The 18484-nt window shown below is 39.9% G+C and overlaps 1 protein-coding gene across 13 annotated transcripts in view; it reads left to right on the top strand.

The window, feature by feature from the left end:
- Nucleotides 1-18484, top strand: part of TRIM9 (tripartite motif containing 9) — a 122433-nt gene that overhangs the window by 76837 nt on the left and 27112 nt on the right. For all 13 annotated transcript variants that reach the window (XM_037730767.1, XM_037730762.1, XM_017506770.2 and 10 more), the window contains exons 4-5: nucleotides 11126-11236; nucleotides 12368-12521. In XM_037730767.1, coding sequence (XP_037586695.1) covers nucleotides 11126-11236; nucleotides 12368-12521 — 265 coding nt within the window. The remainder of the gene's footprint in view (nucleotides 1-11125; nucleotides 11237-12367; nucleotides 12522-18484) is intronic.

The following is an 18484-nucleotide window of genomic DNA, read 5'->3' as shown; positions in this document are numbered from 1 at the left end:
CCTGGGTTCAAGTGATTCCCCTGCCTCAGCTTCCCGAGTAGCTGGGACTACAGGTGTGTGCCACCACACTCGGCTAATTTTTTGTATTTTAATAGAGACAGTGTTTCACCATGTTGGCCAAGATGGTCTTGATCTCCTGACTTCATGATCTGCCCACTTTGGCCTCCCAAAGTGCTGGGATTACAGGCGTGAGCTGACACATGCAGCCAACTCTAGGATTTCTATATGGGAGAGATATAAAGACAGCAATCTGGAGGGAAGAGGGAATTTTTTGACAATTGTAAATGCATCATTTATTCCTATCAAAGAATGGCAGAAGGCATGAGAAGCCCCCTTGCCCTCCTGCTTCATGCTGCCTCTGCAGAACAGGACTGTGTGAAAATCAGTTAAGGACTGTGCTGTGGCTGCAGATGTCATTGCCCAGGAATGGCTTTCACACATCGCTGGGATGCCACATCGCATGACTGTGTCCTCGTCCCTCCTCTGATGGTCCATCTGTGCTGGCTGGGCTGCCCCAGTGGGGCATGCGGATGCATTTGGGGGCTGCTGAGCAGAGGCAGCTGCCTGCCCTCATTCCACCCTGCCCAGCCTGGAGTTTCCTGCCCAGAACTTAAAGGACTGCAGAAACCAGAGACAGGTGGCTGGCTGCCCCCCACAGCAGCGGAGCTGTTCTGTCTTCTGTGTCAAGTGATTTGTTTCTCTGCTGTTTTCAGATGATTGTATCTGTCATTGCTTCCAAAAACAGCCACCAGTGCCACTTACACCATCATGACCACTGATACAGGCCTCTACGGCTCACTTACTCTCCTTCTCTTCCCCTGCCTTTTCCCTTTCTTGTCACTTTCATTGCGACTCAGGTTTGTGAGAAAAGACTGGCCTTTTATAGACATCACTTGCCAAGCACAGTACTTCTTTCTATCTTTGTTGGCTAACCCAACACTCACTGTCCTGCAGGGATAATCTTATGTTCTTCCGCTTCCCTTTGGCTGAGTTGTATGAGGCCCTGCTTTTTACTGACAAAGAGAGGAGTTGTGTGTGTATTTTTCTGGCAACTCTGGCTCCTTGAGCAATCCAAAAAACTAGGGATGCTGGAAAGTGAGTGTGTATTTACACAGTCTATAATCCTTCATGTCCATCTCTGAAAGCACTGATTGCCTGAACAGATTTAATAGTTCTGGTTCTGAGGTAAGATGGAACTGAGCGGTAAAGAACCCACGTTCTGGGTTATAGAGGCTGGGGTGAGAGGACACACTTTCTAACTTACTAGGCTTCTCACCTTAGGCAAGTCTGTGGCTCAAAAGTTTATTTCATCTGTGTGTAAAATAAGGCTATAAGTGGTACCTCATAGGGCATTGCAAAGCACTTAGCATGATCTTTGGTGTATATTACTATTATTGTTGAGACCATTGAGAGAGAACACCTGGAAATATGGTTTCATTCAACACACTGAAGAAGAGTTTCCAGGGGCTTGTTTTCTATGATACTAGAGTTCATAGTGTAGAATTAGTCCATACACTGGTGTTATTATCCATGAACCTGGGAGATTCTTTAGTGGCATGAGTTCATAATTGATCATTGTATAAAACAGTTCACAAAGTTTGGTGAGCTATTTTTTTTTTTTTTTTGAGATGGAGTTTTGCTATTGTTGCCCAGGCTGGAGTGCAATAGTGCAATCTCGGCTCACTGCAACCTCTGCCTCCTGGGCTAAAGTGATTCTCCTGCCTCAGCCTCCTGAGTAGCTAGATTACAGGCAGGTGCCACCACACCTGGATAATTTTGTATTTTTTTAGTAGAGACGGGGTTTTTCCATGTTGGTCAAGCTGGTCTTGAACTCCCAACCTCTGATCCGCCTGCCTCGGCCTCCCAAAGTGCTGGGATTACAGGCATGAGCCACCATGCCTGGCCGGGTGAGCTATTTTTAAAAGCTAAAAAAAGCTTTTGAGACATATGCAGATATGGTCATGTTTGAGGAAAACTGTTTGAAATGTAAATTATAGTTAATACTACTCTGTGGTTTGAAAAAATGCTGGGAGCCAAAAATCTATTTTCAGAATGTAGTGAACTAAAGCAAATGTCAGATAGCTACTGAGGGAAGAAGTGTTTTTGAGCTTCCAAGTAAAATGTGACTAACTCATATTTGGAACTACTTGGGCAATATTCCAACAATCAGCAGAGCACACTGGACCCCCAGGTGTTTTGTCCGTTGTGTTAACATCCGTCCCAGGTCTGCTTTAGCTGAAGACATCCTGAAATTTCCTCACTATCGGTGCTACTCACAGGGAAATTGTGATGACACTTAAGCGAAATTGTGCCATTAATGAAATCTGTGCTTTCTTCAGAAACTTTACATATGCCACTTTCTCTTGATAAGCCCAAAGAATATCTGAAAATAATTTTTGTTTATGTAACATTCACAATTTGAAATAACTCTGAAATTGTCTTAAATATGCCCTCTCTAATATTTTAGAATAAATTCACACATTGAATAGCAAGAGATGATATGTATTTTCTTGGTGACCTTTGAACTCTAAGATCCTCTGAAAGAAAAAAATGTTACAGTTATTCCAAATGATTCTCAAGAGAAAGTCTAGTCTTCAGTTTCCATGTATGGTTGGTAAATTTAACATACCAACATAATTACTCAGCAAGGATGCTAAGGGCTGCTGGTAAAGCTTACCGTGTTGCACAGTCTTCATATTAATATTTACTGAGGGCTTCTGTGTGCCAATTGTAGTTGTCTGTAGAATGCTTGATTTTGAGACCCAGTGTAACATTTGAGTTTTGTTAGAATAATTATAATTATTTTCACCATTATATTTGTTATTTACTGTGTATTGCATGTTATAATCCCATTATGTTTGCCCAAAATTAATTATATCGCATGTCATTAGGAACATAAATTTAAATTATGGATATTATTGGCATATGAACTGCATACTGCAGCTATTTTGCCATCGTTTTATGACAGGGAAATAATCCTTTGATTCAGATGAGAGAGAGGAAAGAAAGAAAGTGGGAGGGAGAGAGGAAGGGAAAAAGGAAGGAAAGAAGGAAAGGAAAATGGAAGGGAGGGAGGGAGGGAAGGAAGGGGAGGAAGGAAGGAAGGCAGGAAGGCAGGCAGGCAGGCAATACCAGCTCACAAAAAATTAAAAATAATGATATATTATTTGACTGGCTACAGCCATTACTAGGAAGAAAACTCAACTAATTTAAGCCAAGAACCACCTCAATCCCTGTAAAACTAACGGCAAAGAACTCCGTTATTCCATTACAGTGAAGACTTTTGGAAAAATTAGGCACACTAGAACAACTGGAAGTGTTCAATTGCCCTCAGTAGAAGTCTGTAGAAACCAATTCTAATCATTTAACCACAATTGTGATTGATTACAAGCCCATGATTAATGATAGATTCCTTTCAGGGTTTCATTTGGCATATTTTGCAGTCCTCTGCTTCCCACCTTGTAAGAGCAAAAATCCCAAGAGAGTCTGTATGGGATAAGGTGCCCAGGCCACCCATGGAATTACCAGGAAGCCCCATACACAGCTGGAGGACTAGGTTAGAGGATACACCCCTGAACAGCCCCCTACTCACTTTGACAATGTCAATGAAAGTCAGTCTCAAGCCGGGCGCGGTGGCTCACGCCTGTAATCCCAGCACTTTGGGAGGCCGAGGCGGGTGGATCACAAGGTCAAGAGATCGAGACCATCCTGGTCAACATGGTGAAACCCCGTCTCTACAAAAAATACAAAAAGTCAGCTGGACATGGTGGCATGTGCCTGTAATCCCAGCTACTCAGGAGGCTGAGGCAGGAGAATTGCCTGAACCCAGGAGGCGGAGGCTGCGGTGGGCCGAGATCGCGCCATTGCACTCCAGCCTGGGTAACAAGAGAGAAACTCCGTCTCAAAAAAGAAAAAAAAGAAAGTCAGTCTCAGAACTTGCTTCTACATTTACTTCTCCGTACAAGGATACAGTATTCTATATACTAAGAGCATGCTTTGCATATTCCACTCAATGTTTACTGATAAAGCATTGGTGATATTCACTCTTGTAGAGTAGAAATTTCACAGCTTTACTGTTAAAAATCTCAAGACATCTTAAAAACAGGTGTGTGGTTTATTTAATAGGTTTAAATGATCCTTCTCTTGATTAAAAACTCAAAGCGTCAGACTTGCCTTTGAAATGGTTAGTTGCCAGTGTGGGTAAATTAATAACATTAGTACAGAGGATGGTATGAAGAGAATAGGGAAAATATTTGCCTTAAACTATGGAGGAGAATGGTGACATGTGAGAAATTTAAAATGCTCTTTAAGTTAAATGCTCTAAGTTTTAGTAAATGTGACAATGATATGGTAGATAACATTCTACTCTTGGAAAAAAACAGGAAATTTCTTTAATACCAGAAAGATCTAACAGCCAAAGCACTTCACCTTTAATTCACACAGTTAATTCAAAGCATTAGTTGGTCATCATGCTTTAGGTCATGGCAGGACACATAGAAACTCCCTCCTGATTAAAAGGACCCATGGAGAACAAATCCCTCAAGCTTGCATATGAAAAGTACAGTCAGTCCCCCATATCCATGGGTTTTGCATCCATGAATGCAACCAACAATGGATTGAAAATATTTGAAAACAAAAGTCTCTCCTGGAACATGTACAGACTATTTTCTTATTATTCCTTAAACCAGCAGTCCCCAACCCCAGCTGGTCCCTTTTCAGCACCAGGGACCAGTTTCATGGAAGACAATTGTCTTCCCTGGAGTACAATTGTCTGCTCAGTATCTGTGGGGGATTGATTCCACAATTCCCTGTGGATACCAAAATCCACAGATGCACAAGTCCCTGATATAAAATGGCATAGTTTCATTAATGTCATTGTGTTAATAATAATAATATAATTTATGTTACATTAATAATAATATAATTAATATTATATTAATAATGACATAATGTTATTGTGTAATTAGTAATATAATGTTATTAATATCATTATTAGAGAGAGCTGCAGGGGGTGGTGGGGCAGGTGGGGGATGGTTTCAGGATGAAACTGTTGCACCTCAGATCATCAGGTATTAGATTCTTATAAGGAGCACATAACCTAGATCCCTTGCCTGCACAGTTCGCAATAGGGTTCCTGCTCCTATGAGAATCTAATGCCGCTGCTGATCTGAAAGGAGGTGGCCCACTCCTCACCTCCTGCTGTGCAGCCCAGTTCCTAGCAGGCCACAGACCAGAGCTACTCCACAGCCCAGGGGTTAGGGACCCCTGCCCTGAACAATATACTATAATACCTTTTACATTGTAATTAAATATTATAAACAATCTAGAGATGATTTAAAGGATATAGAAGGATATGCATAGGCTATATTCCAATAGTTTGCCATTTTATATCAGGGGCTTGAGCATCTTTGGATTTTGGCATCTGCAGGGAATCACGGAATCAATCCCCCACAGATACTGAGGAGATAACTGTACTGGACCTTAAACAAAAAGGATTAAAGGATGACCTTATGCTTAGGGGAAATTGTTTTAAACTATCATGGGAAGGCATAGCTTATATTTAAGAAAGAACTTTTTGAAATAGTAGAGAAAGAAAGTTAGTGTTCACTTAGGCGGCAGTTCGTTAGTGATATCCTGTCAAAACCTATAATGAGACAGAGTACTATAGGAAAAAGCATTGGCAAGGTACGGTAGCTTACACCTGTAATCCCAGCGCTCTGGGGGGCCAAGGTGGGAGGATCACTTGAGCCCAAGAGCAGCCTGGATGACCTGGAGAAGCCCCATCTCTACCAAAAATATACAAATTCGCCAGGTGTGGTGGCATGTGCCTATAGTCCCAGCTACTAAGGAGACTGAGGTGGGAGGATCACTTGAGCCCAGGAGGTTGAGGCTGCAGTGAATTGTGAGTGTGCCACATCACTCCAGCCTGGATGACATAGACAGCTGTCCAAAAAGAAAGAAAGGGAGAGAGGGAGAGGGAGAGGGAGGAAGGAAGGAGGGAGGGGGGGAGGGAGGGAGGGAAAGAAAAAGAAAGAAAGAAAGAAAGAAAGAGAGAGAGAGAGAGAGGGAGGGAGGGAGGGAGGGAGGGAGGGAGGGAGGGAAAGAAAGAGAGAGAGAGAGAGAGGGAGGGAGGGAGGGAGGGAAGGAAGGAAGGAAGGAAGGAAGGAAGGAAACAAAAAGAAAGAAAGAAAGAGAGAGAGAGAAAGAAAAGAAAGAAAGAGAGAGGCAAAAAAAAAGGCATTTATTTAAAAAGCATAAGGAAAAATTTTTAAAGAACCACATGTAAAATGTAGAGGTAAGTGGAGGTGGGGGAAGGTGTCAAGGTCATGGTTGCATTAAGAATGAAATTCCCTTTAATGAGCCTCAGGTCTTGCTGCTGGTTGTGTCACTAGAACTGACTGGAGAAAGGAGATTGGCCTGTTAGTGATGGGAATGTAATTGTGGACAGTCAGGACAAAATTCTACCTGTGTATTGTGTACTCTCTCCTGGGTTGCTCTGTGCTACTGACAGTGTATAAGAATTCAAAGGGACACAACAGTCCTTCAGACTCTCCTTTAACAAATAGGTGGCAGTGTTATATCCTGACCCAATAAATGACCTTTATAAATCGTCCACTTAACAAAATAAAACTGTTCCAATGATCGATAGGCACTTGCCGTCCAGAACAGATGGTGGCTCTGCTGATAAAACTTTAAAAGCCTTCTCTGAAACTGTGGACTACAGATTAATTCACTGTCTGGTGGGAGCTGGTTTAGGCTTTAGTGCAGATGAAAGCAGGAAGACTGTCTCTCAGACTCTATTTGTGTCATTCTGTAACTTGCACTGTCCCTGAGAAAAGGACCTCTTGAATCAAGCCCGCTGCAAACATGATGCCAAGGGGTCCTCTGGCACATCGGAGCCAAAGCACAGAAATGTGTTATTCAAAGACAACAGAGAGGTGGCCTGGCTTCTGGGAATCATTTTCCATGAAAAACTCAATATAGAAATAAATCACCACAAAATGTGGTTATACCACATTTTGGTAGCAAGTAAGAGAATTGATAAAGACAAGTAGAGAGAAAGTATTTATACTCTTTAAAGATCTGATTCAAGATAATCTGGCTGATTTCTATAATGTGGGAAATCTTGCTAAATTAATTCAGAAAATATAAGTTAATTACAGGGCACCAAAAATGCTTCTCTGGGAACCCTGTAGTTTAATTTTAAGCAGTGATTTTATCACAGGCTGTTGTGATCATTGTGAATGACTGATTAAAATGTAAAAAGGTGGACTAAAATCAACTGTATCAAGAGTGAGGCCCAGGAACTCAGGAATACTGAGTCCTTCCAAGAAGCTTGAGTCATAGAATACAGGAGCCAACAGCAAACCCCTGCTGAAACTCCCTGGTAATTTGGCAGTGCAACAATTAAGCTTCTTTACAGTCAGCAGAGAGCCCCAGCACTCAGACAGCTCCTTCAGCACCCAATAAACCACGCTTGATAAGGAAATTTATAGAAGCAAACATGGAATTTTATGAGGACTGAGTAATGTATTTATTTCAGTACATTAATGCATCATTGAACTGAATCCACAACGATTCAGTCTATTTTATCTCAAAAGCAGACTGACTCTGGGTTATAGTGCTCAGATTCTATCTGTCCTTGTTATTCAGAATTCCAGTACCCATAGTCAAAGGGCAAGTGTCATTTGGATGATGAAATGATGACTATGGAGGTGGTTGCTACCTAGCAACACCAATACACTGGCCACCAAAATATAAAAGTGTCATCCTGATAACAAGTTAGTTCAGCCTCATACCACAGAGGGGAATAGCATATTAGCTGTAGGCCACCTCTCTTTAATTTTTAAATGTTTTACATGTGGGGTTTTTTCTCCCCAAGAGATAGAATCCTAACCTTCCTGTTATTTTCTGAATAAAAAATAAAATAATTTGTACTCACTGACCCCAGACCAACATATGGTGATGGTGGTTGTCAGGCATACTGGATGTGAGAAGAAAATAAATCAACCAGCGAATTTAAATTCATTCCCCCCAAAATTCACAAAAGTAATCTTTCCATCAAAGTTTTTTCCTTTCACCAATGACAATAAAGAGATTTTTAATCCTACATTTTATTTTACTTCTTAATTATTAAAATTTAAAAAGCAATAACAAATCATCTGTCAGAAAATTGGGTGACCTAAATAGCGAAAACAACCTTGAAAAAGAAGGACAAAGTTAAAGTTCTTATATTTGCTAACTTCAAAACTTATTACAAAGCAGCAGTCATCAAAATAGTGGATACTAGCATAAAGACCACTGTAACAGAATAGAATCCAAAAATAAACTCTTACATACTTGCTCAAATGATTTTCCGCAAGGCTTCCAAGATTATCCAATGGGGAAAAGGCAGTATTTTTAATAAATGGTGTGGGGAAAACTGGATATCCACATGCAAAAAAAAAAAAATGAAGTTAGACACCTACCTAACTTCATATCCAAAAATTACCTTGTAATAGATGAAATAGCTAAATATAAAACCTAAAACTGCAAAATCTTAGGAGAAAACACAGGGAAAAAAGCTTTGGGACATTGAGTTTGGCAATGATTGTGCAGGTATGACACCAAAAGCAAAGGAAACAAAAAAAATATGGATAAGTTGAAATATTTATGCCTCAAAGGACACAAGGAGTGAAAAGGCAACCCACACAACAGTATGAAATGTTTGAAAATCATGTATCTGATAAGAGATTGATATCCAGAATATATAAAGAACTCCTACAACTCAACAACAACAAACCCCAGTTTTAAAAATAGGCAAAGACCTGATTACCAGCTAGGCTACACAAATGGCCAATAAACACATGAAAATATGCTCAGCATCACCAGCCATTAGGGAAATGCAAATCAAAACACAAGATGCCACCTTATACCTTCACAATGGCCATATTTTTAAAAATGAGAAAGTAAGAAGTGTGGGTGAGGATGTGGAGAAATTAGAGCCCTTGCACATTGCTGTGGAAATGTAAAATGGTACAGCTGCCATGGAAAACAGTATGGTGATTCCTGAAAAAATGAAATGTAGAATTACCACATTATCCAGCAACTCCACCTCAGGGTGTAGTACCTCAAAGAAATGAAAGCAGAGACTTACACAGATATTTGTACACTCGTGTTTATGATAGTTTTATTCACTGTAGTTGAAAATATTCATCAGTGGGTGAATGGATAAACAAAGTACCTCGGAGTATTATGTGCTCTTAAGATGAAAATTATGACACATGCTACAACATGGTTGAATCTCAGAGGCATTATGCCAAGTGAAATAAGCCAATCACAAAAGGACAAATGTTATATGATGCCACTTATGTAAGAGGTTCTTAGCATAGTGAAATTCATAGAGAAAGAAAGTAGAATGGTGGTTTCCAGGGGCTGGGAGGAAGGGGAAATGAAGACATTGTTTAATGGGTTCAGAGTTTCAATCTGGGAAGATGGAAATGTTCTGGAGATGGATGGTAGTGATAGTTGCACAATAATGTGAAAGTACTTAATGCCATGGAATTATACACTTAAAGATGGTTAAAATGGAAAATGTCATGTTGCGTATATTTTGCCACGGTAAAACATTAGGAGCAAAAAATCAGAAATAATGAATGAGTTGTCAAAATATTAGATGGAAATTAAATGTCCAATAATAAGAGAACAGGAATGATTAAACAAATTAAGATTACCCACTCAGTAGGATATTTTTGTAACCATTGATGGTGGCAACATGAAAAATGCCTGTGATACAGTATTAAGTTGGCGGAAAGGGAAGGTAAAATTGCCATATACAATGACTGCAACAATAAATAAGCCTGGTTCTAGAGAAAAACTAAAAAAAAATGTCAAAATACTTTAAAAATTTACATTAGAATGATAAGAGTATTTGCTTTTTTCATCTATTTCCTGCTTGTTTTGGAAAGTAGATGAAATAATTTTTAAAGGAAAATAAATTTATAACCAAAAATGGAAAAAAGGAACAAATAACATTTTAAAATAATTATTAGAATCTCTTTTGGCTATTATCCATAAAATCCAAAATGCTAGATATTTTTTAGGCTTTTGCAAAGTAGTATAAATATTGAGGATGTGAGTAATTATGGTTCCTGAAAAACGCTTCTTCAATTTTACCCTTCAAAAACCATTCAAAGACAGATGCAGTGTAGTCCCAGCTACTTGGAAGCTGAGGCAGGAGGATTGCTTGAGCCCAGCAATTCAAGACCAGCTTGGGCAACATGGCAGGACCCCATCTTTGGAAATATATGGACATTCAAGATTTAGGTTACTGAGCAGAGGACACATATGATAAATACCTCTGAAGAAAAAAACTTTTCAAGGAATGTCATTTATTAATCACTAAGCACAGACAGCTTCTTAGAGACAGAAACCACTTGCTCAGAGAGATGCCTATGTAGCAGACTCACAAATGAGTCTGGGCAAATGAGCAGCCTTTACAACTGTTCTCCAAATGAGGCAGTGGCTTCCCTGGGTTATTCTTAAAACTTAATTCTGCATCTGTCTTCTTTCTTTAGTTTGTCATTAGCTCATTGTCTCTCCCAAGCTCCACCTTGGCACTCCAGGTCCCCCATCACCCATGCAAGGAAAAAGATGCAGAACAATTGGGGACGGACAGGAAGGGACAGGAACTGGGTTCAGATGGTGGTATCTGCTCTTTAAGGTTGAGGATGCTGAAGGTGGACAGTGTTACAAGCACAGCTGCAGCCAAACCTTGGGGAGCTACAGCTCCTCTGCAGACACCCAGAAAACTTTGCACAACAGAGTCAGCTTCACAGAAAAGAGCAGGGCAAGGAGCTTCGGAGGCTGTGCCTTGATGCTCCAAAGTCACCAGATCTAGGGTCCCAAAATTTATCTGCCTTCCCTTCTGATGGGTCCTGTTGTTACCAGTTTCCTTTGAGAATCTTACCCCATCTGTCTTCCAGAGCCCTTATCCACAGCAGACATTGCCACAAAATAGTCTCATAAATTTAGTTCCATTCTAGGATGGAATGGATTCTGGTTTGAAGAAGCTTTCCAATGGTCCAGTTTGCTTCTCTTCTACCCTCTGCCATTTTTGACCATCCTGTTCTCTTTTTAATCCTAGGTGGTTCGAGATCAGATCTCTCACTGCACAGTGAAATTGCGCCAGACCACAGGTCTCATGGAGTATTGCTTGGAGGTGATTAAAGAAAATGATCCTAGTGGCTTTTTGCAGGTAAGAGTTAACTAGTTTCTGCTTCAGATTCTAGATGTCCCATAGGACATAGTCTAGGATGCTTAAGTCAGATTTCCAACAGCCCTGGCTGGGCCTGGGTCCCTCGATAACAGAACCTACCTTCATACTGCAGTGTACGTGGGAGTGCCTGCTAAATTAACTCCACTGACTACTTCTTGGAAGTCTCTGTCACCATGTACCACAAGTCTGAGAGATGCATAGGCTTTTTCTGTTTGTTTGTTTTGCTTCTTTTTATTCTCTGTTTAATCATGAAAACATAATTCTCTGTAAGTTCTTTCAAAGTGGAGTTACTGCCTTGCCTAAGAAGTCGGTCCTTATTTATTAATGTCTCTTGGACAGTTGTGTCAGATGTCTGAATGTCTAAGTGCATAAGATGTTTACCTTCTTGACACCTCCTACTGGCCAGAAACTCAGTGATTTCTCAAATACAGAGATTTCTCATTCTTCAGTGTTAATTGTTTTACTGAGATGCTGCATAAGCTGGATTTTACTTAAGCTTTGATCCCAATGATAAGGAAACTTTTGTTGAGGAACATGTAGATCTCTTCCAAGTCACATTCTACTAAACTGGTCACAAGTGACAGAGGGAGATTGAATATAAAAAATGAAAGAGCTTTCTATCAAAGAATACAGTGATAATCACATGAAGATTATGTGCTTAAAATGTGAGAAATTCCATATGCACCCTCACTAAACTATGTTATGAAACTCATTTCCAAGTTTTGATAGGATGCCCACACTTTAAATTAGAAGGGTTGAGCTATTTATTCTAATAGAAATTAACTAGTTTCCAACATATCACCCTTTAAAGTTGTAGACATGTAGTAAATGTCATAAATAGCATGATCATATATTCAGATTTGTCTTTTAGATCAGTTAACACCTGCTAATTATTTATAGTGCCCCCTGACTCACAAAAGTGTTCAGATTTGCTTGATATCATGGGTCACCCTAGCCTCAGTGGGGTCTTCCTCACCAACTGCACTGAGGCAATCAGGGTATGAGTCCCAAGGCAGTTTGGGAGTAATGGTCCTGGACAGCCGAGGAGCAGTGCTGTGTTTCAAGTGTGGTGGTGTATTTCTTAGGCTGTGGTCTTTTTGATCTGTTTAGATTTCTGACGCCCTCATAAGGAGAGTGCACCTGACTGAGGATCAGTGGGGTAAAGGCACACTCACCCCAAGGATGACCACGGACTTTGACTTGAGTCTGGACAACAGCCCTCTGCTGCAATCCATCCACCAGCTCGACTTCGTGCAGGTGAAAGGTATGTCCTTGCATCTTCCGAGTCAGAGAGCAACATCCTGAGTGGATGCTGGTGCTTGAAGCAGGATCAGTACCCCTTTGGCTAATGTGACAATAATCTGGAGTGGCTCCTAACTTATCATGTAATGAAAATGTCCCCTTATAAATGTGTGACCTACCTTTCAGCAAGCTGGATAAGTTCAGATCAACTCAATGCTTGCCTCTTTGAGAGTCTTAGAGACTTCAAGTGCTCAGCACCAGAGAACAGCTGACCTGAAAAGAGGAAGGCAGAGAGAGCAAAAGATCATCACAATACATAAATAAAATCTTGGCATAGAGAGTAATCCAGCAATATTGATATAAATCAGGGGAGTCCAGAATTGAAATGACTGCTTCCACATGGGTAGAGATAATGAGCAAATGTCTGAGCATGGGTCAGTGGGAATTTGAGAGGATCACAGTTGGCCTGCCAATATTGGCAGAAAAATGCAAGCCTGGAAGGAAAATGGAAATTTGATATAAACTTTAAAATTAGATTAGGTGATTAAGGGATACGGCAAGGCCTCTCTGAGATTATGGGTAGGGACTGAAAATATTTTAAGGAAAATGACTCTTTGAAAGAAAAATAACAACTCAAGCCAACCATGCAACAACATAACATTTTTATGGCAGTGTAAGTAATACCCATTTGAAGAATATTTCTTTTTAACTTTTTGTTTTGAAATACACAAGAAATTACAAAAATAGTAAGAAGTTTTGTCTGCCCTTTACCCAGCTTCCCTTGCTGGTTACATCTTGTAGCTATAATGTACCAAAACCATGAAGCTGACACTGAACAGTGTGTGTATATAATTCTATGCCATCTTATCCTGTGTACAAATTCATATAATCAGCACTGCATTGGGATACAGAACTGTTTAATCACTACAAAGATCTCCCTTCTGCCACCCTGTTAAAGTCATAGCCTCCCCTCCAACACCTCTAATCTCTGGAAACCACTAATCTTTTCTGCATCCCTATAATTTTGTCATTTGCAGATTTTTTAGATTAAAATTGATTTGCTCTTTGCAACACCTAATTTCAGCATCCACATAGTAAATGACTCTTAGCATTCAGTGCTTTAAAAGTTTTGTTTCTTAAGAAAAAGCTACCTGCATCCTTTTATCAAAGAGAATTTTATAAGCCAGCAAGCTTTAGGGCTGTCTTCTCAGGGTCCACATCATGCAGTTAAATGCATTCCAGTACTTGGTCCCAGTACATCTCTCAACTTTTTAATGGATTTTTGCTCTCTTTTATTTTCAACTTTCTCTCTCTCTCTCTCTTTTTTTTTTTTTTTTTTTTTTTTTTTTTTTTTTTTTTTTTTTTTTTTTTTTTTTTTTTTAATATGTGTTGCTTTGGGAAGAAGCCTTCATAAATTTTTAAGTTGTGTATAGATTGGAAGTAAGTATGCTTTGTTACAGTAAGAAAAATGTTTAGCATTTATTGAGTGCTAACCAAACCAGACATTCTCCCAAGTGTTTTACATATAACTCATTTTATTCTTGTAACCCTAGTAGACAGCTGAAGAAACTGAGGCACACAAAGACTGGGTTACTTTCCTGAGCTCACACAGCTATTGAGTGGCAAGGTCAGGATTCAAAGTCAGGGAACATGGCTAGAGAACCAACTCCTACAACTTCTAGTTGGTGCTATAAAGCTAGTGCCACACTGAGCAGCTTCTTCAAGGGATAAGTGAATTCATCCCTTATTATTAACAAATCTACATTTTTGTTGTAGCAATTCTTTCTTGCTGTTTTAAAAAATATTTTTAATACCAATGTGGTAGCCTATAAAATAAACCCCTCCTTTACAAAATATAGAGCCCCAGATAAATCCCCCTGGATCAGCCTCTCTCTTTTCCCAATTCTTTCAATGACATAAAAATCACTGAAAGGTATGTCACAAGTAGCTTGGAGGAAAAAATATGTCACAAAAGAGCAAAGAAAGGCTTTTGGTGGAAGAGGAAAAAATAAGCTAACCCAATTAGCCTTGGTAAGGGGGCAGGAGGAGGGGGCAGTTAGAGGGTAAAAGCCTCAGGGCTTTGAAATGCTTTTTCAGCTGTCAAAACCCTCTCCTCCCCCATTCATTGGCCTTCTGAGTCATGTCCATCTGCCCATGGTGGAGTCCAGGCCAGTTGGCAGGATGGTGAAGACTGAGCTGGAGTGAACTGCCCTTCACTGGGTATGGGAACTGCAAGTTCGTGCTCTCTGCATCACAGACTACATTTCTAAAGCACTGTCACTTGGCCACTTAGGACTGCACACAAAAGTAAGAGGGACAAGGCTGTTTGTCCAGTCTGTTCAAGTCTGCACACACAGCAGAGAATACCAAGTATTCTGAGGACCAAAACACAGAACCTCTCCCAGCATAAATCCATCTGAAACCACACAAAACCAGAACAAGTATTCATGAAGTTAACCTAACAGGCCATTTGGTATAATACTGGATTACAGTCTTCCATTTTCATTTTCTTTTTAACGCTTTGTCTAATTTAATTTACTTCTGATTATTATCACTCTGCCTGACTAATTTGTATGCTTTGCTTTGTGCTCATTGAGTTTAATTAATTCAGTGAGAGCCCAGTCTTCTTTAGAATCTGAATAATTTTCATCTGTTAGATGCTTGTGTTGGAAAGAAAAAGCGAAAGGTCATGACACAATAGAACTTGACTGGCTGTAGCTGACTTCTATTGGCCTCTGTAATATCTGTTAATATATACACAACTCTTCCTGTGATAGTGTTAGTCTTTTCATTTTTTAAAGATATTCTTAGTCAGTTTAATAAACTGCACTTTAACAACTTGTCAGTAAAAAATATGTCAAAAAACTGCACCTCAAAAATAAGTAGCATTTGGAGTGGTGCTAAAGTAATCCATCCATTGTGAAACTAACAATACATGCATGTAATTCAATATATGTTTTCTTTTTTTCCTTCCTTCCTTCCTTCCTTCCTTCCTTCCTTCCTTCCTTCCTTCCTCCTTCCCTCCCTCCCTCCCTCCCTCCCCCCTTCCCTCCCTCTCTCTCTTTCTCTCTCTCTCTCTCTCTTTCTCTCTCTCTCTCTCTCTCTCTCTCTCTCTCTTTCTTTCTTTCCCTCCCTCCCTCCCTCCCTCCCTCCCTCCCTCCCTTCCTTCCTTCCTTCCTTCCTTCCTTCTTTCTTTTTTTTGAGACAGAGTCTCGCTCTGTCACCAGGCTGGAATGCATGCAGTGGCCCAATCTCGGCTCACTGCAACCTCTACCTTCCAAGTTCAGACGCTTCTCCTGCCTCAGCCTCCTGAGCAGCTGGAATTACAGGTGTGCACCATCACACCTGGATAATTTTTGTATTTTTAGTAGAGATGGGGGTTTCACCATGTTGGTCAAGACTGGTCTCAAACTCCTGACCTCGTGATCTGCCCACCTTGGCCTCCCAAAGTGCTGGGATTACAGGCCTGAGCCACCGTGCCCAGCCTCAATATGTATTTTCTAATTGTGCTAAGTTAGTTACAGGAGTTAGTTACAGGAGGAAGTTAAAATATTTTCAAATATATTTAAAGTATGCATTTAAAGTTCTGACTCAAAATGATAACTAATATATCGGTTTACTTCTTGACTCAGAATTTTATCAAACATCTCTGGTTTCAAAAGCTCATCATAGATGCCATTGTTGTTGTTAATACCAAAGAAAGTATGTCTGCAGTTGGCTTTTGCATATTTACACTCAGAACAGCTACTATTCAGTGAGAATGCACTATCTAAAGTTTTATTCTCTTATTAGCTAAGGATTTAACTGATTTGTTCTGATTCTACACCACCCTCAAGCAATAGAAATCTATTTGGAGAAGGCTGGTACCTTTTTTCAAATATCCCTAAATTATAATGGCACGTTTTCTGGTTGTATTTTGATAAGAAAATCATCTCCATCTTTCCAGACTACTGGAAGTGGCATTTGATCTTTCAGATCTTTCTTTTATAGAAAACAACATATTAAGCTTTGTCTTCTATTTTTACTAGAGAGTAATTAAAAAACATTTTTCCACTTAATTCTAAGGTTGTATAATCAGCTCTTTTCCAGGTTACAGGAAGGAAATTTGAAGTCTTTTCATAGTCAGCCAAGGGCTTTACTGTTTGGTTGAGCAGAGATTTCAAATACCGACTTCTTCTACCAATAAATATTAACCCAGAATTGTCTAAGTACACAGAGAATCCCAAGATGGTACTGAAATGAAATGCCAGTTTGTTCATTCTGAACCAGGACAAAACAATGACCTAATAGTCCACCAAGCCTTTTTAGCTCTTAGACCATTAGCTGTTAATCCCTTTAAGTGCCTCTGCTCACCTAAGGGTGTATTTATTTTTATTGACTCTAGTTGAATGTAAGAGCCCTGAGTATGCACCAAGGTCATGGGCAAGGACAGCGTGATCTGAATAGAATCTCCTATAAATCATAGGGGGAAAGCTGCCAGAGGGCTAGCGGGGATAGAATGAGCACACACACTTGCATGTAATCTGTTCATGCTGATAGCCTGAAATGCATGGACTCAAAACATGCGTTCAGGGTTATCTTTAACAGTGTACCAGTAATAGCTTTCCAGAAACGGCTTGTAGTTCTGCTGAAGCCTAAACTTTCCTCAGATGCCATTTGTATTGTTCGGCCACCGTGAAGGGGAACGACAGCCTACAAATGAACCTTCAGAGAAGATAATGCAGTAAAATTGCCTTCCCAGCCACCATAGTTGTGAAGGTGAAATCTTCATTTGGGGAATCTTTATTGCTCACATTGTAGGAAACAGAAAGAAACTTTGGGAATTAGACATGGAGACTTTACTCCACTACACTGTTTCTAAACACCAGACTGGAGAGGGGCAGTGTGATGCCATGCTAAGCACACAAGCCCTGGAGCTAGGCTGCTTGGCATCAGATGCCAGTCCTGCCACTTACGAGCTGTAAAACCTTACTGTATTTCCATTTCCTCAGCTGCAAAATAAAGATAATAACAATACCCTCTCTACAGGATTGTTGTGAAAATTAAATGAGTGAATATCTGTAAAGCTCTCACCACACTGTGTGGCATTCAGTAAAGTGCTTGAAAGCATTGCTGATGATTAGTGTTCGCTTTTGAGGTTGGGAGCCCAGCTTATCTTCGCACTTGTCCCTGCCTCCCACCTGTGCACTTTCACAGAGGAATTCTAGATGGTTGTGAGTGTTCACAATCTGAAAGATTAGAGAAAAAAGTTAAACAAATAAAATGTGAGATCGAATTTGAAATCGAGTGGCCTTAAAAAGAGAAGACATTTGAAAACATTACTATAAGAAGCTGCTACTGGAAATTTTAATTTTGAGCCACAGCTCCACCAGACCTCTTTAAGGAAGTCAGTAAGAATAGCTGCCCCCTTGTATTTTAAGAGGAGAATTTTTAGCCTAAAGGTTGATTTTACAGGCTAGAAGAAAGATAAATGCTAGAACTCTGATCCGGTCAGGAAAAATTCGTTCTTAAGGAAAAAATAAAAGCTGCCCCAGAATGATCACGAAAGTGTAAAGATCCAGTCAGCTATGACAGGCCCAATAACAGGAGTTTCAATAAAACACAATGCTCTTCCTTAGATTTCAGTCCAGGAACTCTAATGCTATCCTTTTCCAAACGATAAAAGATAGATTAATTGGAAAATAGTTTGCATGTCTAGTAAGCCATGTATTTTGTGCCTAGTGAAGTTAAATAGGATAATATAACACCCCCATAAAATCTCTTTTTCTAGAATGTCAGCCTGAGTCTCTGCTAATGAGGCTGTAATTTTGTCACATTTGCCTTTTATATACAACATCGCTGCGGATAAATAAGGAAAAAGGAAAACTAATTCTCAGCACACAGAGGAATAGATTTAGGCAGATACAAAGACCTCTGGGTTAGTTCTGTCTTTTTTTTTCCTCTCCACTCCCTTTACTTTTTTGTCCATTTGCTAATTTGTCTAAA

Source organism: Cebus imitator, unplaced genomic scaffold (assembly GCF_001604975.1).
Source record: "Cebus imitator isolate Cc_AM_T3 unplaced genomic scaffold, Cebus_imitator-1.0 Scaffold358, whole genome shotgun sequence".
In the NCBI taxonomy this organism is placed as follows: Eukaryota; Metazoa; Chordata; class Mammalia; order Primates; family Cebidae; genus Cebus; species Cebus imitator.
The sequence above is the reverse complement of the archived record's forward strand: the minus strand, read 5'-3'. Positions and strand labels throughout refer to the sequence as shown.